General features: G+C 45.3%; 1 protein-coding gene across 1 annotated transcript in view; it reads right to left on the bottom strand.

Annotated features, from left to right (window-relative positions):
• Positions 1–5,402: 5,402 nt before the first annotated feature.
• The window catches only part of LOC307086960 (uncharacterized protein), a gene marked incomplete at its 3' end in the record, with an annotated part of 39,418 nt that continues 23,450 nt past the window's right edge, over positions 5,403–21,370 (bottom strand). Inside the window, exons 6-9 of the mRNA XM_079752308.1 lie at positions 14,291–14,429; positions 12,188–14,028; positions 5,920–6,012; positions 5,403–5,561 (exon numbers count right to left, since the gene is read on the bottom strand). Coding sequence (XP_079608434.1) covers positions 5,403–5,561; positions 5,920–6,012; positions 12,188–13,093 — 1,158 coding nt within the window. The 5' untranslated portion in view covers positions 13,094–14,028; positions 14,291–14,429. The remainder of the gene's footprint in view (positions 5,562–5,919; positions 6,013–12,187; positions 14,029–14,290; positions 14,430–21,370) is intronic.

Here is a 21,370-nt window from a genome sequence, read left to right as displayed (position 1 = left end):
GTAATATGAATGCATGATTTTGTATTTTTTTGCCTCCCCAAACTGAAAATAAAAAATGCAATGTAAATATGATTGTAAAGTACTTGAAATATATGTATGAATGCGTTCTGAAATGTCCTCTCTTACATTTTTCTTAATGAGACTTATGTTGATTAGTTGCTAAGAGTAAGACAAATGCTAATATTATGCAATATTATGGATGTTATAAGAAAAATATTACATTTAGGATGTAATTTGGTGTTTAGTGTAGAGAAGAGGACTTTGAAGCCATTTTCATATTGTTATTACAAAATAAAAGTATACTCAAGGTGAAGTCATGAGTCACAATAAAAGTACCACCCAAGTGGGCCAGTCTTGTCTTTCCTTTTAGCAGCCATGTCAGCTTTAATTCTCAATTGCAGTCTCAAAGGTTTTCAAATACTCACATTCAAATAATAAATCACTAAGCACCAATAAGCTACCATTAACCGTACAGCAAGAAGAGGCAAACTACAATTAAAGTGCATTGTTAAATGTGTTTTATTAAGTTAAGGTCAGCAGAAAAGAAAGAGAAAGCAGATGGCAGGTAAAAGTGCACGCCTTTGAACAAACTTTACAGAAAGTATAACAAAATTTGGCTTACACAATCAGTAACAAATATAAATTCACTCTTTGAGATATTAGTTTGCACAACAGCACCATTACATTATTAGTGCTATTTAATCAAGTGTTTTTCTACATATTTCAAGTTGTTGGCTGACCATAAGAACCGTTTCTTCATCAGGAAATGTAGCGATGGAACATGCCCTTTTCCTCACATTTTGGTCATTGCACATATTTACATTTACATTTAGGGCATTTAGCAGACGCTTTTATCCAAAGCGACTTACAATAAGTGCATTTGTTACAATAAGTACATTTGTCGTAAGAAGTGAAACAATATATCGCTGTCGGTACAGTAAAGATGTTCATAGAACGAAGTGCAAGTATTACAATTGCTAGGCTAACCCATTCCCCGTGTAAAGCAATGATAGCAACATATGCTACATTATTAAACGTGGCTAATCTATCTTATTAATTTATTATTGACAACCTTTATAAAAGTAGTTTATAAATGTTTCTCATATAGAAAGGAGGTAGAAAGTCGAAAAACCCAGTGTCGCAGCACCTATTTGATCTTTGATTAAAAAAGACGTACACCCTGAAATAGCACCAAAGGCACTGTGTGTTTACATGAACATTTAAATTCAGAATTTCTTGGTTTTAAGCACTTCCCTTGCCAATGTTGTAAACTCCCAAAGGCTGCAGCATGTAGGCTGGTGTATTGGTGGAGTGCAGTTGGGCTGTAATGATTCAGTAGTAAAACCTCCACAGGCTCCTTCTCTAGCTTATCGGAGAGCAGGTATAATGGGGATCAAGGAGAACATCTGGAGATTTAGGAAGCGTTGGGGAACAGAATTGGTATGAAACGGCTATTGGAACACAGACCCAGAATGCTCAGAAACCCCACAATCATGTTCTTGAATTTGCTCTATCGCTTATGAAACATTTCCAAGTTAAGAACAATAATAACGCGCAACAAAAGGAGGGACTTATTGACTACTTCATTTCCCTATTTCCCTTTCTGAAATATAATAATAATAAGCTAACTGTATAATGCTAGCTAAACTCGGGTTCCCAGACTTCCTATAACATTCTAAACAGAGACGTGCAAGGGGAAGGGAGGACATAAAGTGCAGCAGAAAGAGAGAGCATGAGGAAAATCTCCTCAGCTTGGTCCAGGAGATGAGGCTGGGAGTGGGACAGCTCAGTATCCGTGGTCGCTGGTGTTTAACTCATTGGTTAGCCTGGATGTGGTTACCACCGTTTCGTCTTGCCCAGTAGAAAGGAATTCCCAGGCAGATCAAAGTGAAAACACATGCCAGTGGAGCAGGTACCAAGCCTACAGTGGACGATACACAACATATGATAACATTATATTCAATATAATATCCATTATATATTATATCATATGACATTTGGTGGACACTTGATTGTCCTCAAAAGTCTTTCAAATAAAATGTATTATTATTATAAATGATTACCATAGTAACTGTTATGTGATGATGCCGCTGATTTTGCCATCCCTTTTAGAGTCTCTGGGCAGTTGTTCGTGTTTGCGATGTAATTTGTATTCTTCTCATCTATGGTTCTGTCTGAGCGCTGTTGAAGTAAGACAGGGTAGTCAACACATGTAATTTCGCCCAATTCTATTAATCTTTTATAAGATTATATCACAGTGGCGCTAGTCTAAATTGTATCCTAGTAAGCCTACCATAAATTATGTCAAACAGTAGACTAACGTTATGAATATTTGAGAATGACATTATGTCCCACTTGCTACTAGCCTGGTCCTACCAGACTCTTGTACTTCATTTCATTTGCACAGAGTCTGGACCTACTCAATTGACAAACCTCAACTCACTTGAAGGCGGGTGTCTGTTGAAGTTTAAAACTATTGGATCTGCCCAGTGCCACTCTGGATCTGCCATAACCAATCACTAACGTTTGGCCGGGAACCACGTTGCGTGCAGGCTGTAAACTAACCAAACACTGTGCGCAGGGGCGCCGCTAGGGGTTTTGGGCCCCATGAAAATAATCTTTACAGGGCCCCCAACACAGCGGCAAAAATTTTTGATGCTATTTTACATACAATTATGCATTTTAATGGTATTTTTGACTATCATTACCATATTTGTGAAAGAAGAACAGCATGACAGTTGACATGTACAGTAGGGGAAGAACTGAGCACTCTGAATACAATGGAATTCATTTTGAGTAATTTATTTGCTGCACCACTGATTCTTAAATTGGAAATAAACTCTTCCATGAAAAAATAGCAATTATAATCAGTGGAGAGAAAAAAATCTCAGCAAAAACAAAAACGCCATCAGAATACAAAATGGCCATATATGATTTCTCATCATTTAAGTAGAACTTAATATATGAAAGAATGGCAAATATATAATATAACGTTGCCGACTGAGTCAAGCTTCCTTTTGCAACCTTTCAATCACTGGTCCTTGCTCAACTCTTCTCACCCAAAGCCCAACGCCGAGCCTTCTCATGTGCAAAATCACTTATCAGGTCTTTGAAGTCCAGCTTTCTAGCCAACTGACTCTCAATTGACAGCATGGCAAGACTGCAAAGTCTTTCCTGAGACATTGTGGACCTCAAATAGTTTTTTCTCATTTTTAGTTTACTGAACGCTCTCTCACCACCAGCAACAGTAACTGGCAGGGTGCAAAATATGCGCAAGGCGATGCACACTTCTCCAAAGATGCTTTGCAGCTGCAGCTTACAAATTGCATTCAGGAGTTCAAGAGGGGACAGGTTAGGGGGGAAGTTGGCTGCATATACACTGTTTAGGTGTCTTACTTGATTTTCAAAATCAGGAGTAAGATCACTAGAATACTTTGTGATCAGTGGTTGGCACACAGAAGAGATTTTGCCCTCACTAATCTGCCCAACTTTCAGAACAGCAGAAAACTCGTTGACAATATGTGCAATGCCCCGGAACCTAGTATCCAAGTCACTGATGATACGGTCCATGGCTGTATAAAACACAGTGTTCCGAAACACTGTTTCTGAACTCTCCTGAGTTGTCTCCTCTTCAGCGGTTTCATCATGGAATCTCCGCCTTTTCTTCTGGCGGCTGGACTCCTTGCTTAACTGAGGTGTAACATTCATTTCCCCAGCTATCAACTTTGCCTCAGCTAGGAGAGTGTCCCATGCATCTCTTAGAGACTGCATCTCTTCTGTCAAGTCTCTGATATTGGCTGCTTCTATGTCAAGTGATATTTTTCCTGACTGGAGAATAACATTCCTGTTGTCAATACTTTGCAGTACCTTCAGCCAGACAGTGAGAAGAACAACAGCATCAAATGACATGAAGTATTTCCTCAAACCATTAGCTTCTGATCTTGCTTCACTGGTGAGACTGCATGTCATAACTATGCTATCAAGGGATTTGAGGACAGAAGGTAGGTGCTTTGCCACAGGTTTAACAGCCTCAATCCTTGCACTCCAGCGGGTATCAGATAGGCGATGCAATGAGCAACCTGTTTGGTCTTTATAGATGGCCCAACGCTCTGGGCTGCCACTTACAAATGTGTACAGGCGATTTATGCAGCCGAAAAATGTGGATACCTCTGGGCTTGACTGTGCAGCATGCACACCAACAAGATTTAATGTGTGGGAGGCACATGGTGAATAAGTAGCCAGCTTGTTTTTCTTCAGTATTTGAGCTTGGACTCCCTTTATTTTCCCTGACATGTTAGCCCCGTTGTCATAGCCCTGCCCTCTGCAATCACCGATGTCTATCCCATGGTCACGAAGAACTGCATGAATCATCTCTGCGATCTCACTCCCCGTCTTTTTGTGAAAATCCCTGAATTCAAGGAACCTCTCCGTAATTTCCCACTCATCTTTTTCTTTGTCATATTTAACATACCTTAGGAGCACCACATTTTGCTCAGTATGGGAAATGTCTGGTGTGGCATCACAGATGACAGCATAATATATGGCATCCTCCCGTTCCTGCAGAATTCTTTTCAGAACTCGTCGTCCACATAAGTTGATAAACTCATTCTGACTGTCAGAGCTAAGATAATGTGTTAGCCTGGTTCCTTTTCCTTCTTTTTGTTTTTGTTTGTTGTCCCTGATTTTTTTAAAGTGCTCTTTCAGCAGAGGATCATAATGTGACAAGAGCTCCAGTGTGCCTAGGAAATTGCCATTATGAATGTCATCTAGGTCTTTGGTTTTGCACCTGAAAGGCAGGTTTCTTGAGGCCAAGTGTAGGGTTACGTCTAAGAGTCTCTCCAAGATGGCTCTATTTTTCTCTATTTCTGTTTGCAACTCCTTATTTAACAGAGAATCCACACCTCTATCTTTCATTACAGATCCTTGCAGATTTTTCCATCTTAAGTAGCAATCTCTATGTGCCTCACTCCTCTCATGGACTGGGAATTTATTGTACATTCGACGCCACTCCACATCACACATTTTATACCCATTTTGACTGGTCAGTGCATTAGTGGAAGGCTTTTTCTGTACATGGGAGAAAAGCACACATGGTATGCAATAAAGTGAATTATTACTTTGACTAAAAGTCAGCCAGTCTCTGTTTACCTTTTCTCTTTTATTTGCTGCCTTTGTATAATTCAGGTAGTCAGGGAATGGCTTCCCCTTTGAATCACATGGCATTTCTACTTCTTTCTCTCTCATGGCCAATTTCCTTACTATCTTCTCCCTATCCTGATCAGTTAAAGCTGCTGGCCAGAAACCAGGGTCATCAGTCAAATGATCTTCTTCCCTTTCAAAGACCTGAACATCAGCTTGTTGTTCTTCCTGCCTCTCTGTTGTCTTTCTGGCTCTTTCTGTATTCAGTCCATCCTCCTCTGAATTCCTTTCAACTTCTTCGCCCTCACTCTCTGTCGCCTGTGTTTCTGCACTCTCACTGTCATCTGTACCCTCTTCCATCTCTTCCTCCACTTCCTCCACATCCCTTCCTGACAATCCAGAAGAGGGTCCTGGACCTGGCTCTGTAGAGTGTACATGACATACATTAATTATATAGGATTTCCTATAATATAACTATTTGTAATAGCATAGTCACCAACATGTAAACTTCTCTGATTGGACTGAGAGCAGTCACCCCAGTCTGCTGCACACACCACAGATGTTCTCCTCTGTTCTTACTGCACGTCTTCTATTTCATTTTTTAAAAGGGTTTATGCTTTTTAAACCATTAAAATTGTTCAAAATGCCTTTTATTTAATTCATTTTCTTAATGAATTACCTTCATCTTTGTATTGTTTTGAGACTGTAGTAAAATGTATTATATTTTGTATTATATTATGTATTATTATTATTATTATTTCAACACACACAGCTGCTCACCTCCTTCCTCATGTGGGGGCACTGGGGCTGATTCAGGGGCAGGGGGAGTTGGGGGCTGACAGACAGCTGCTGCAGCTTCTGGTGCACTTGACTCTGTTCAGAACGAGGCATCATTTTCACAGAGGGGAGATCAACTATTATTGAATAAGAACAGCTTGATAAATGTTTGACTGGATTGATTATTTAACTAATATAGCAGTAAAATGTAAAAATCCAGAGTTTTCTTGAGCTAACATGGTGAGAAAAGTGAGCTAGCTTATAGACCACAGACAGGGACAAAGTTAATATCCATAACTTTCCACCACAACAAACCCACCTTTCTTTTGGAAATACTGGGTGACATATTGTCGACCCTTCAACTCCTTCTCCTCTCTTAATTTATTTTCCTTTCTTTTTTGGCTGCCTGATTTTTGAGGCATACTGCTGTCTCCTCCGCTTTGCCCGCTGTGGCCGCCGGTGCGCTACCGCAGCTGATCCACTCGGACTGAACCATTTTACGTAAATAGAGGGGGGGAAGGGGGGGCCCTGCAGGGGTTGATGCTTCCAAAACAGATAAAGGAATTGTTACCAGGACATGGAAAATAAAACATGTGTGATTATATGTTAGTTAATAACTTAGTGTCATTATTTTTTCTGTATTATAATTTCATCATCATTAGGTGCCTCTCTGGGTCCCCCCTCCATCATGGGCCCCTAGAATCCGTCTCCTTTACCCCCCCTTTTCGGCGCCCCTGATGGTTGTACATGTATCCTTATTGTAAATTGTACTAACATTTATGTTAATTTAAGGTCAAACATAATTAAAGTTATGTTTGATGAAAAGTAAGGGAGAGAGATGCTTTTTTTACTTTGGCCATTTCAATGAAAGCCCCCCATGTCAATAAAGCCCTTTAAATCTTGATTTTTGAATGGTATCGAGAGATTGCCTATGTGAAATTTCCGATGAATTGGACAATTTATTCCTATATTGGGATCGATCAATTTAGATAGCAGTATATATTTACTTATTATGGCTATGGTTTTTCTACCAAATTACTCTAAAATATTCCTATTGCCCTTCCAATTAGCTCAATGGGGTTGTGAGAAAGTGGTCCCCCTTCTCACCGTCTCTCACATTCCAGCTAAAGGATTGTTGTATTTGTACTTCCGTCGCAGTAAGGGGCAGTATGTTAGTCCATCTAGCCTTGACCAATGTTCCCCATGAAAATGGTTTGACCTAACTGGCCTTCTTTGATCCGCCTGTGAATAATTGCTTGCCTTATCTAGGGGTGTCTCTTTCTGTGGTGGGGTGGCTTGAAGTAAATAAAACTTCAGTTTTTTCCAAAAGGAATTGCCCCTCGTTTTTGTCCACTCTCCAGTGAGTCCGTATCCCAATATTTGGCGTGACCACGTCGGTCCCTCACAGGGGTGTTATGGATCATCTGGTCTGGCACTGCATCAAAGGAAAAATACTAGCCAGGAAATTGTCAAAAGAGCCACTTGTGCGGTTGGTGTACTATGCAACTTGAGACCCTTCTTTCTCTTAATTAAGGTCGTATTTCAGTGGCAGTGATTAAATGGCATAGATGATTATGTTGAAGACCTTATAAGATGAATGACTACGTTTAAAAACAAAAAGTTGTTTTAGGATTGTTGGCTCATTAAAATAGAATACTAAATAAAGTAATGTGGGTCCTACAAAGGTGGTGATAGGGCTGCGGTCCAGAAACGGCAACCTTCCTCTGCAGGAACTTGATGCTGGGTCAATTGGCCAAGAAGTAACACTTACCACTTTAGTAAGCACCAATAAGCTACCAGAAACCATTCAGTAAGAAGAGACAAACTTCAATTAATGTGCATCATACAATTTTTATTAAGTTAAGGTCAGCAGAAAAGAAAAGACGAAGCAGAATGGCAGGTAACAGTGCACGCCTTTGAGTAAACTTTATATAACATAAAAAAAAAGATAACAAATAAACATCCCAATTAATACATTGAAATAGAAGTTTACATAATCGCACCATTACAGTACGAGTGTTAGTTAATCAAGGGCTTGTCTACATATTCCCAGTTGTTAGCTGAACATGAGAACCACCCATGTCTTCTTCATCAGGAAATGTAGCGATGAAAAACCCAGCACCTATTTGATCTTTGATAATTGAAATTCATCCCTGAAACAGCACAAAAGGCACTGACACATGAACATTCAAATTCAGTGCAAATTGTTAAAATATCGACAGTTCATATATTAAGTAATCAATGTCTCACACAACGCAAGGTGAAAGACCTCCTTTGACCTACAGTTTACTTCACCAATACAACAAACATTAGTTTGCCGTTCACACTGCACACGTCCGTCGACGGATGACGGAGGGTGTGTTTGACGTATGGGGAACCCAATGTGAATGGCCGACCGATCCGTCGCTGCCAGAAAAATTGGAACATTTATCAATTTTTTGACGCAGGCAACTGAGCCAACAGAACGGACGGACCCACAATGCATTTTGAGAGCGCCCCATGCAAAGTCAATGAGATCCGTCAACGCACATGTGTAGTGTGAACGTTCCGTAGGGTTGGATGTCATATGGACAAAATTTACAAGGCATCTAGCAGTAAAAATGGGTCTTTTGGCAGGTTAACAAATGATCCAACAACATTGTAACGGGTTCGAAGAATGAGAGCAGGCGGGGTTGTCGTTCTCTCTGCAGGAGATCGGTTTATTTTGCGATGCAAACTGAACAGAAATATCAAAAGGTAACAAAAAGGTCCATTTAGCCGTCTCTCGGTGGATCTAGCTCAGCGTCACGCTCGCTCCGGACCTCCCTGGACCGTTCTCTCCTGGGTCTCCTACTATAACAGAAAACAGGCACATAAGTACAGCCTCCCTGATTGACCTGAGTGCAGACACCTGCTCGTCACCAGGTTCAATCCCCCCCCCCGGCCAATCCCGTGCGCTCCAAACCTGTCCATACCCCCCCTGCAGGCCAGACGTCGCACGTCCCCCCACACGCCCCCACCGCCCGACACCGGCCGGGGTCACATCCGGCCGCCGACTCTCTTCCCCCCCCCCCGGAGCGGGAGAGGAAGTCTGCCACGGCCATTTGTGCCCCAGGCCTGTGCACGACCCGAAAGTTAAAGGGCTGCAACGCGAGGTACCACCGGGTGATCCTCGCGTTGGCGTCCTTCATGCGGTGGAGCCACTGGAGGGGGGCGTGGTCGGAGTAGAGGGTGAATGCGCGCCCCAACAGGTAGTAGCGAAGGGCGCCGACCGCCCACCGGATGGCGAGACACACCTTCTCCACCGTGCTGTACCGACCCTCCCGGTCCGATAGTTTCCGGCTCAGGTACAGCACCGGGCGGTCGACCCCCTCCACCTGCTGGGCCAGGACCGCGCCCAGCCCCCTATCCGACGCGTCCGTCTGCAGGGAGAAAGGGAGATCAAAGTTAGGGCCGCATAGGACCGACTCTCCACAGAGGGCTGTTTTAATAGCCTCAAACGACACCTGGCACGGCTCCGACCACTGGACTGTATCTGGGGCCCTCTTACGGGTGAGGTCGGTCAAGGGGCTGGCCAGGTCCGAGAAGTGTGGCACGAACTGCCGGTAGTACCCTGCCAGCCCCAAGAACCGCCTCACCTCCTTCTTGGTTCTGGGCCGAGCGGAGGCGGCCACCGCCGTGGTTTTAGCGACCTGTGGCCGGACCTCCCCCCCCCCAGGTGGTACCCCAGATACAGGATCTCCCTCCGCCCGATCACGCACTTCTTCGGGTTGGCCGTGAGCCCCGCTCGTCTCAGCGACTGAAGGACGGCCGCCACCTGCCGCACATGCTGCTCCCACGTTCCACTATAGATGACCACGTCATCAATGTAGGCAGCAGCATACGCGGCGTGTGGCCGTAACACCCGGTCCATCAGTCGCTGAAACGTGGCCGGGGCCCCGAACAACCCGAACGGAAGCACCTTGAACTGGTATAAACCGAGCGGAGTGGAGAACGCCGTTTTTTCCCGGGCTGCTGGAGACAGCGGAATCTGCCAGTAGCCCTTCGTGCAGTCCAGAGTCGTATAATAGGTGGCCATGCCAAGCCGGTCCACGAGCTCGTCGATCCGAGGCATTGGGTAGGCGTCGAACTTTGAGACCGCGTTCACCCTACGATAGTCCACACAGAATCGGACCGACCTGTCCGGCTTCCCCACAAGCACGACGGGACTGCACCAGTCGCTGTGGGACTCCTCGACCACGCCCAACTCTAACATGGTTGGTAATTCGCGCCGTACCACGTCTTGTTTGTGGACGGGCAGCCTATAGGGGCGTGTCCGCACCGTTAACCCGGGCTGCGTCTCGATGTCGTGAGTAATTAGCGGGGTGCGACCGGGCTGGGGCGAAAAGACGTCAGCGAACTGGAGTTGCAGGCCGGCAACGTCCCGCGCCTGACTCCGCGAGAGGTCCTCGCCCTGACCTACCGGAGGGGTGGGACCTGGGCCCGGGACTTCCGGCCCGAGCTCTTCTCCCTCCGGCAGCGTCGACGCAAACGCGACAGGGACCACGTCGTTCCACCTCTTCAGGAGGTTGATGTGGTACACCTGTTTGTTTTCGCCCCTGTCCGAACGCGCTACCTCGTAATCCACGTCCCCGACTCGCCGCGTGACCACGAAGGGCCCTTGCCACTTCGCGAGTAATTTGGTGTTAGAGGTGGGCAGCAGTACCAGGACCTTGTCCCCCGGGGTGAGATCGCGTAATCTAGTCCCTCTGTCGTACAGGCGTCTCTGACTCTCCTGGGCGCGGTGCAAATGCTCACGTGACAATACCCCTAGTGAGTGAAGCTTTGCACGCAGGTCCATGACGTACTGGATTTCGTTTTTGCTGTCACTGGACCCCTCCTCCCAGTTTTCTTAAATGAGGTCCAGGACGCCCCTGGGCTTGCGCCCATAGAGTAACTCAAATGGGGAAAACCCCGTGGAAGCCTGGGGCACTTCCCGCACTGCAAACAACAGAGGGTCTAGCCATTGATGCCAATTTCGAGCATCTTCATGTACGAACTTGCGGATCATGGACTTTAACGTCCGGTTAAACCTCTCACACAAGCCGTCCGTGGCTGGGTGATAGACGCTTGTGCGGACGGCCTTGACCTTCAACAACCCGTAAAGTTCTCTAATCGTGCGTGACATGAAATTGGTGCCCTGGTCAGAGAGAATCTCTTTCGGGATTTCCACCCGCGATACGACATGAAACAACGCCTGCGCAACACTCTTCGCGGAGATGTTGCGCAACGGAATTGCTTCCGGGTATCGGGTTGCGTAGTCGATCAGGACTAACACAAATCGATACCCTTGTGCGGAACGTTCTAATGGCCCGATAATGTCCATGCCAACGCGGTCGAAGGGGGCTTCCACCAGGGGGAGGGGCCGTAAGGGAGCCCTGGGGACGGCCGGGGGATTCACCAGCTGGCATTCGGGGCAGGATGCGCACCACCTGCGCACTTCCGCCCGAATCCCCGGCCAATAGAACCGGGCCATTATCCGGTTGAGTGTTTTCTCGTACCCCAAATGGCCCGCCATTGGGTTGTAATGCGCCGCCTGGAAGACCATTTCCCGGCGGCTCCTTGGCACCAGCAACTGGGTGATCACCTCCTCACTCTGGGTGTCACGACTCACCCGAAATAGCCTGTCCCTAACCACCATAAAGTGTGGGTAAGTCAGCGCCGCGTCTGGCCGGACCCGACTCCCATCAATACTTATCACCTGGTCGTAGGCTGAGCTCAATGTGGCGTCACGAGACTGCTCGAGGGGGAAATCCTCCACCGGTGGGAATCTCGGCGCTGGGACCTCGGGGTGAGGACCCCCCCCTTCCCCCGATTCCTGAGCAGCGTCGGACGCCCCCGCCTCGGCGCAGAATACCGCACATGACTTACATATCCCTACCTGTCGTGTCCGCATCCCCGTAGTCCCCCTAACTGCCTGTGGGAACCCCGCCCAATCCAACCCAAGAATCAGGGGATGCGAGAGGCTCGAACTAACCGCCGCCTTCACCCTATATTTTCTACCCCCACAACGAATTTCGATGGGGACCAAAGGATACTCGTGCACATCCCCGTGTATACACCTCACCGAAACGTTCGACGCCTCCACCGATACCTCGGACCGCACCAGGCGCTGGTGGATCATGGTCTGCATGCAGCCCGAGTCCAACAGCGCCTGGTGCGTCCCCCGCTGTATCCTCACCGGGATACGGTACGCCTCGCCGGGTCCGTGGGGAGGAGACGGGGCCCCGGTGACGTGGACGACCTGACCCACCTCCATCATGGGGCACTCCCGCCGGAAGTGGCCAGGCCGCCCACACCGCCAACACCCCTCCCCTGCCGCATGAGCGCCCGTCTGTGGAAGGGGGGTGGAAGGCGACTCATGTGCCCGCTCTGGACCGCCCCCCCCCCCCCATCTCACCCTCAGTGCCGGGGTTGGCCTCTCCCGCCATGGGGCAGCCGCCCCGGTACGTGGGCCCGGTGTCGGCGGTCGCTGGCTCGCCGGTGGTGGCTGCAGGTGGCTCTCCGCCAGGTCGACCGCAGCAGCGAGGCTCTCGGGCCGGTGGTACCGGACCCAGGCGGAGGTCCGAGCCGGCAGCCCCTCCACGAATCTTTCCAAGACCACCTGCTCGACCACGTCCTCCGCCGTGTTCCGGTCTGGGACCAGCCACCTCTTGGCCTGGTCCCTCAGCTGCTGGGCAAAGGGTCGGTCCCCCTCGCTGAAGGCCAGCGCCCGGAACCGCCGCCGATGTTCCTCGGGGTAGAGACCCAGCCGGTCCCGGATGGCCCTGGTGATCGCGTCGTAGTCCCGCTGGGCCCCGGCCGGCAGGCTGTGGGCCGCGAGCTGCACCTCTCCGGTCAGGAGCGGTAGGAGCCGGTGCGCCCACTCCGGTCGAGGCCACCCCGAGACCTCGGCCACCCCCTGGAAGGTTTCGAGGAAGGCTTCCGCTTCGTCGGCCTCCCCCATCTTCGGGACGTGAATCTGGGCTGCGGGTCCCGGCCCTCGGGGTCCTCCGCCGCGTCCGCCGGAGGCGAGGAGCTCATGGAGCATGGCCCGATCGGCGGCAAAGGACTGGGCCAGCTCCGTGAGCACCTCGTTCTGTGCCTGGTGGAGCTGGCCTTGCCTCTCGGCCATCTGGGCCAGGTGCCCGAGTACATTTCCCAACGGGGACTGGTCCATTTATCTGCTCTCGGGGCCCCACATTGGGCTCCAGTGTAACGGGTTCGAAGAATGAGAGCAGGCGGGGTTGTCGTTCTCTCCGCAGGAGATCGGTTTATTTTGCGATGCAAACTGAACAGAAATATCAAAAGGTAACAAAAAGGTCCATTTAGCCGTCTTTCGGTGGATCTAGCTCAGCGTCACGACCCCCCCCCGGCCAATCCCGTGCGCTCCCAACCTTTCCATACTCCCCCTGCAGGCCAGACGTCGCACGTCCCCCCACAAACATATTTGGCAAAATATTGTATTTTGTTGGAGAATGGAGGGCTGTGTTCCAAAAACGATTTACCAAGCCTTCCTTCTTAATGTTTAGTGAGAGTAGTGTGGAAATTAGACATCTTGAACGCTTTGGTATTATTAGAATGGCAGCGGACAAGAGTTGAACTTTGGTTAAAATGGGACGAGTGCACGCTTAATTTTGTTTGATTGCTGACTTTCAAGTTAAGAACAATATTAGCGTTTAACAAAAGGGAACTATTTGGGAACTACTACTCAATTTAACCGTTTCCCTTTCTTAAATATGAGACATTTAAATTATTATAATTATATAAATATTAATATATAAATATAATAGTTTATCGGATAGCAGGTACAATGGTGATGGAGGAGTTTTTGATTTTCTTGATCTATTGCTTACGTGATGAAAGACTTAAGATATTTTAGCTTGCATACTGAGGTTCACAGCCTTCCTATAACATTCTAAACAGAGACGTGCACGGGGAAGGGAGGAGATAAAGTGCAGCAGAAAGAGAGGCTGGTGGTCCATGGTCGATGGAGCTTCACTCATGGTTCACCCTTGATGTGGTTGAAGTTAATTATCGCTGCTTCTCTTGCACGGTAGAGCTTAATTACCAGAACGATGAAAACAAAGAACAGCAGGGGAGCAGCTAACAAGCCTACAGTGGATGACAAACGACATATGATTACATTACAATAAAACTATTATCGATAATATATTATATCATATGACATTTGGTGGACACTCTTAGCACCTTTATAATATTGTGTGCATATTTTCATAGCATGGATGGGCTGTTCTCAATGAGTAGAAACTATAGTCATAGTAAATATGTACATTTCTTACTGGAGCGTAGCATTTGTGCGTGCATATATATGTATGGAAAGTTTATACACTAAACTATTATTATAAATTATTACCAAAGTAACGATGACGTAGTGACTGATCGTGATTGCTGTTGGGGACTGATTTGCCAATCGCTTCTGGAGTCACTGGGCAGTTGTCCTTGTTTGCGGTGTAATCCGTAATCTCGTCCAACCTTACGTTTCCGTCCGAGTCCTGTTAAAGTAAGACAGGGTAATCAAAACTAGTGATGGATTCAATGATTCTTTACCTTGATTAAGTTTGCGTCGGTCAGTTCGGCAAGAAGAGTCGTTCAGAATCGTTCATTCGTTCGTTCAGTCGAGTTTCGCGTAGCGGTGAATCGAATCATGGAATGCACGGTTCTCAGCTGAATCGTCAGACTCAGCTCTATGGAGCCAGTATCCTGCCATAATTCAAACCTGAAAAAAAAAGTTTCAAAGGCTTGTAAGTCTGGGTTTGAAAACTCAACACCTTGTAAAGAAGGTTTTGCAACACTGAAAAATAAAAGATTATAGCCTGAAAGTATTTTTTAAACGTCTGCAAACATGATTTTTTGTTCTATTTTATCTTCATCATTTTCACCAACACATTTTCAAAGTTTAAAAAAATGTCACCAGCGCATTTACAGAGTTTCAAATCTGGCACTGTTCTAACAGTGTATTTCATTGTTTCCCGGTTTTGAAACCTTGTAAATTGGATTCTGCAAACAGGTGTTCATACATTGAGAAATACGTTTTGAAAGGTTGAATATTTATTTTTAAAAACTTGTAAAGGTGTAAATTTACACCATTGCAATGTATTTTTTCAGAACTGACTTTTCAGCACTGAATTTCAGAGATTTGACCACACAGGCGCAAGCTTTGAGTCACGTGATTATTGGCAGTGTTCTGTCGCGCACTCGTTTTGACAGTTAAAGGTCTGAAATCGTTGAAAGGAAAAAAAACAACATTCCTGGGGGCGGGACCATTTGGCTCTAAACCTATTGGTTGCTCTCTGCTGACGTATATTCCAATCACATGTGCCATTGACCGGGCTGTGCGTGATTGACAGTGCTCTGCCGATGACAAGAATAACAAGCGACCTGCGCGGTTGATTTTGTTTTCCATTTTCTGGAACCATGGCTGGGTACGGAACCTACGGAACCCGTAAAGGGACATGGGATAAAAAAAGCATGAGAAAGTATCTGGTGCGCACGAGAAAGTATGTTATGCGCATGAGAGAGTATGTCGAGCGCACGAGAAAGTATCTCGTGAGCACGAGAAAGTATCGTACGCATATGACTGGCAGTGTGTGTGTGTGTGTGTGTGTATTTTAAATGTGAATAAGTGCACATGTAAATCTATATTTTATTTTAATAAAGTATTTATTGTTCAGCATGATGCAGTCTAGTGATTTTGGGAGAAACAAGAAAGTATCGTGTACATATCACTGGCAGTGCGTGTGTGTGTGTACTTTAAATGTGAATAAGTGCACATGTAAATCTAGATTTTATTTTAATAAGAGTATTTATTGTTCAGCATGATGCAGTCTAGTGATTTGGGGTTGTCTGTGAAGTGTCCCTACCAAAGCTGAGACCAAATTTATTCCATGACGCCCATGGAATAAATTACCCAGCCTGACAAGAATCGGTGGCCGCTTCATTCCGACCATATTCCGACTTAAAAGTCACACTAACCATCTCGTAGTTGGAGAAAAGAGAGTATACGCGCTCCAATAGTGTGAGATAAAAATATAGCACATTCATTTGAATGATTTTAGCTTGTGTGTGCCCTAGCCCGCGATAAATCACATACAAGCTAAAATCATTCAAATTAATGTGCTTTATTTTTATCTGAAATGATTGGATCACGTATACTCTATTGCGCTCCGCCTCCAACTTCGAGATGGTTAGTTACACTTTCCTGCTGTCGGCTCCCAGACCGAGGAGCACAGGCGAGACGTTCTCTCCAGGGCCAATGCTCTCTCGGGGGCAACACCCTTCACTTTTATCGACAGTGGGTCTGCTTATAGGTCGGAATGAAGCGGCCACCGATTCTTGACAGGCTGGGTACTTTATTCTTACACACAACCGGACTCGTTCATTACTTCACTAAACTGACACGCACGCTATCGCTCGCTCGTCCACCCCCCCCCCCCCCCCACACACACACACACACACACACACACACACACACACAAAGCCATTGATATGCGCACGATATTTAACCGTGCTCATGAGATACTTTCTCGTGCTCACCAGTTACTTTCTCGTACGCACCAGATACTTTCTCGTGCTCACGAGAAACGTTTAATTTTTATTTATTTTCCCCGGTGTATCTTTACGGGTTCCGTACCCAGCCATGGTTCCAGAAAATGGAAAACAAAATCAAGCGCGCAGATCGCTTGTTATTCTTGTCATCGGCAGAGCACTGTCAATCACGCACAGCCCGGTCAACGGCACATGTGATTGGAATGTATGTCAGCAGAGAGCAACCAATAGGTTTAGAGCCAAATGGTCCCGCCCCTCAGGCTATAATCTCTTTTTTCAGTGTTGCAAAACCTTTTTTACAAGGTGTTGAGTTTTCAAACCCAGACTTGCAAGCCTTTGAAACTTTTTTTTTCAGGTTTCAATTATTGCAGGATACTGGCTCCATACAGCTCCTCCCTCGTTCTCATTCTCAAACGATCGTGGAAGTCGGTAATCAATCAGAATGAACCAGGAAAGAACGAGACGGATTGACGAGACATTCAAATATTTGATTAATCTGGCATGAAACAGAAAGTACAAAGACAGCATGCATTTACCATTTCACTGATATTGAATCGTATTATCGTACGCTCGCTCACTAAGCCTCTTCCCTCTTCATCACTCACAGTCAGTGAACGAAAAGCAAGTCAGCGAGTCAGCGACTAGTGGGTCTGGGAGGAGTCGAGTCTGAGAACGAACGAGACAAATGGGACGGACGAAAGGGAAGAATCAGTTCGGTTCGTTCTTGTTAAAGATTCGTTCATTCGAATTGATTCGGTCGCGAATGACCCATCACTAATCAAAACATTTTATTTCAACAATTCTAACAAGGTAAAAACGATATGATTCTAAGATTATATCACAGCTGTGATAGTCTCAATTGTAGCCTAGTAAGCCTACCATAATGCCTTGTGGCAGACTCCACCCCAAAACCTTATATGGACTTCCTCCTTTAAGAGGGAAGGCAGTGCTTTGGGTTAAAATGGAGAGCAGGCTGCCACATGGGCAGCTAGCAAACACAGTGATCTTCTGGGAGAATTATTCCGCTGACGAGAGAGAGAGAGAGAAAGATAGACCTCTCTCTTTCTCCCCCCCCGGAAGTACATACCAGCTTATAAATACCACTAAACTGCTTGTGTGGTTGCTTTTAACGTGGTAGCATGGTAACCCCATAGCCAAGAGCCTGCTACAGTTTGTAGCAGTCTTTAAATGCATAGGTAACACAATAGCCTAACTTCATGAATATTTCTGAATACGTCATGTCTCGCTTGCTATCCTACCCTGTCCCATGGTTGCTGACACATCACCAGTGTTGGGACTAACGCGTTATTAAGTAACGCGTTACAGTAACTACGTTACTTTTGCGGTAACGAGCACTGTAACTAATTACTTTGTCAAAATCAGTAACGCGTTATCGTTACTGCGATTTAAACAGGCTCGTTACTCGTTACTTCACGTGCATAACCCAGAACTACAGTTTCCGTGGTGGACGTGAAGCGGACGTGAGTCACGTGACGCAGCGACGCGCAAGTAAATGAATTAAAACAATGGCGGCAGTCGACGACGGTCCAGGCGTTGTATTTCTCATGGAAATATGCACATTATTTTTCCTTTCTGACAGTAAAAGACATAAGGAATATTTTGGTGACCTGTCTTCTTTGTGGAGGTTCGAAAACTCTAGCCACATCAAAAACTTGCAATTCTAATCTGATGAAACATCTTCAGAAACAACAGGCATCTACCAAGCTAGTTGAAAAAGACCCTGAAGGTAACACAGGTGATGCTGCTAACGTCAGCTCCGCCGACGCTAAAGGAGAAGCCACTCCAGCCGAACAACGAAAGCTTGATTTTACAAAGCCTGTTGCACAGTCTATAACCCAGACACAGCTAAACAAATGATGGAGATGTATGGACAAAGACTGATATAGACGTAGACATACTAACAGACTACTAAAGCACATTATCCTCCATTATTGATTTCATCAGTTGTTTTATTTATCTAAACGGCCAGAGTGGAGGAAATATTATTTTTTTTAAACATTAACTATGTTTGTGAGGCTGAAAGTACTTTTTATTTATTTAGTAGAGGGTTTTGTAGAGGGTTGGAAACAGTTGGAAACAATGGAAATATTTCATTCATTTGCACTCACTACTACACTGCTATGGCACGTTCAGGTCACTAGTGGCGCATTGCGCTTGTGGTAGGATAGGACTTACATGTAAGCAAGCCAGAGGACTGGCAGCCTCCCTAGCTATTCAGTTAGGGAGGCAACACATAAGATACAAATAAGATAATTTAGAAAAAAAAAGTTACTTTCCCTAGTAACTAGTTACCTTGAAAGTAACGAGTAACTTAAAGTAACTGAGTTACTTTTGAAAGAAGTAACAAGTAACTGTAACTAAGTTACTAATTTAAAGTAACTTGCCCAACACTGCACATCACTGAGGGCAGTGGTGGTGCCACCTCATAAGGGCCTCTTCTCCAACCAACACATTGATGGAGAGCCTGCCCCTCCCGTTCAGACAGATTCACAGCCGACCTGGACCAGGTTGAGCCAATCACATCACTTTATCTAATATGGGGCAATTTTGATACGATGACTTTACAGAGGAGCACCGTTGGGGCGCTTTCACAAGCAACCAAGATGGCAACCGCTGACGAGGCATTTTTTTTTTTTATCCATTATCGACAGTACAGAATGAACTAGATGGTATATTTTCACTTTATGAAGATAAATAATTGCTCCAGTTTGCGCGCATAACCAGGACAAATATAGATGACCCTTATAAAAACACAGAGGATTACAGTGTGAATTCATACGCAGATTAACAAAACAGTCTATATGAAGCGTACAAGTCTCTATGATAGGGTTGGTAGGGTCCAATATTCAACCGTGATATACTGTTCTATACAATTATGACAGGGTAAGGGTCTTTAAATTGACCGTATCAAAAATTGTTGCCAGTTATAAACGGTTGTTTAAACACTTATTTTTTCCAACATATTCAAATGTTTGTCATTGATCTGGGGTCATGCTCACTGTCCACTGCTGGAGCAGGGAAATATTATGACGTCATTAATCAGTGGGATGTCCTGAGCAAAAGGCATGAGCCTATGATAGCGAACATGCTAAAATGGCTAATTCAAAAAAGAAATGCGATATCCCCCTTCTGGTAGAATTATCTTTTCAAACTAAACGAGAAGGGTCAATATGTGCACAAAGCTTAGTCTTTAAAGATATTGATAAAGCAAGGTATAAATTGCTGAAAGACATATTTTGCTCCACAGCCTTAAAAAGCAGGTAGGTTCTCAAGCTGGCTAGCTACGTCGCTCCTCCTACCGATGAAACTGCTTGTCAAAATCTCTTCGTTTGAAGCAACCGATTGGCAGATATAATGCTGATCTAATAATTGCGTTTCGTCTTCTAGGCCTAGCCAAGCCTTCTAACACAAAGCTTATGAAGGTCATAATTCATCACTAGTCTTTAACTCGAACACTCCTGGTAGCCCATTACTGGATTTGAACCTCAATATTTTGGGGGGGTTAACAACTTAAAAGTTTAAATTGCCTATTCCTAATGAATGACATTCATTAGGCATTTTCATAAACTAAAATACAGATTTGCAGGAAGACAGGTAAACACGCAGGCAGGTTAGTAGGCAGAAATATGTCTTTAGTATGTCTTTAATATGTCTTATAGATTTGAATGAGTGTGTGCATTGTGTGAGCATCTGAAGGCCCCTAACATTGGGACATGTCTTCACCATGGGCCTTAACGTGTGCCTATATCTGTACTGTATATGTGGTGTGTTTGTTAGGTTATTTTGGCCATCCATATCTAACCGGACACCCTGGTATCCAAGGACAAAGCGCCGCCCCGTCTGTACAAAACGCATCAAGACACAGTAAGTAATGTCTTGCCTTTGTGTCCATCTGGAAGGAATGTTGACGAACATTAGAGAATACCGCAGATGAGAAGGACATCAAGTGATGTATTGCGTGTAAAAAATATTCAAAATAGTTGAAAACTCGGAATGTCTGAATGAACACATAGCTTACTAGTGGGTGTTTGGTTCGGCTATTATGAGGTTGAGGGATTGTAAAGTGCCCCCTGTTGTCAAATGTTGGTGTAAAGTTGAGATTCCGTATCTGACATCTGTATGTCATGCATGGGTGTTTTGCTTTCACGAACAGGTTATCGGCTGTGTCACTACCAAATCTGTCCATGCGCATCTTTCAGAGTGGAGTATCTAGCCCCCAGACAGTGATTTAAAAAAAAAAAATGAGTCACATTGATTACAGAAAGGAAAATAGAAAGATATTCCAAGGTGTCTTTTGAAGGACACCTTGGAATATCTGTTTATTTCCTAGCCAGTGGAACCTAGTTTACGACAAAAACAACACAATTCATGCAGCTCAGTTGCTGCACTTAACGTTGTTATGGCAATGGGTGAGCTGTGGTTTGGAGCAGAGCTATTGTTTGGAGTAAAAGCCTGCTAAAATATTTATCTTTAAATTTGTAAATTAATCAAGTGCACTATTAAGGTGATACATCTTCATAGGTTTGTGTAAATGACACTTTAATAGGAACTCATAAAGTTGTTTGCAACGTGAACGGTGCTTACATTGCGCACATTAATGTTCCTCATCACAGCGTCGCAATCCTATCACAGGAATCTAGAATCAATATGTTCGGTGGTTGTTCTGAATATTGTGTTCGTATAACATGTTCATGTATTAAATACAGGATGTATGAGGGCATGTTACATAAAATGAAATAATGGTCATTGTTCGTAAACAAGTGCATATGGATATGTACGATAACTGTTGGAGAGGGCGGGGGGAAGGCGATGGCAACCACCATAGCAAACACGTGGACGCAGGCCTATTGAAAAGTATAGGCCAAAA

The sequence above is a fragment of the Pollachius pollachius genome (genome assembly GCF_949987615.1).
Source record: "Pollachius pollachius genome assembly, chromosome: 1".
In the NCBI taxonomy this organism is placed as follows: Eukaryota; Metazoa; Chordata; class Actinopteri; order Gadiformes; family Gadidae; genus Pollachius; species Pollachius pollachius.
The sequence above is the reverse complement of the archived record's forward strand: the minus strand, read 5'-3'. Positions and strand labels throughout refer to the sequence as shown.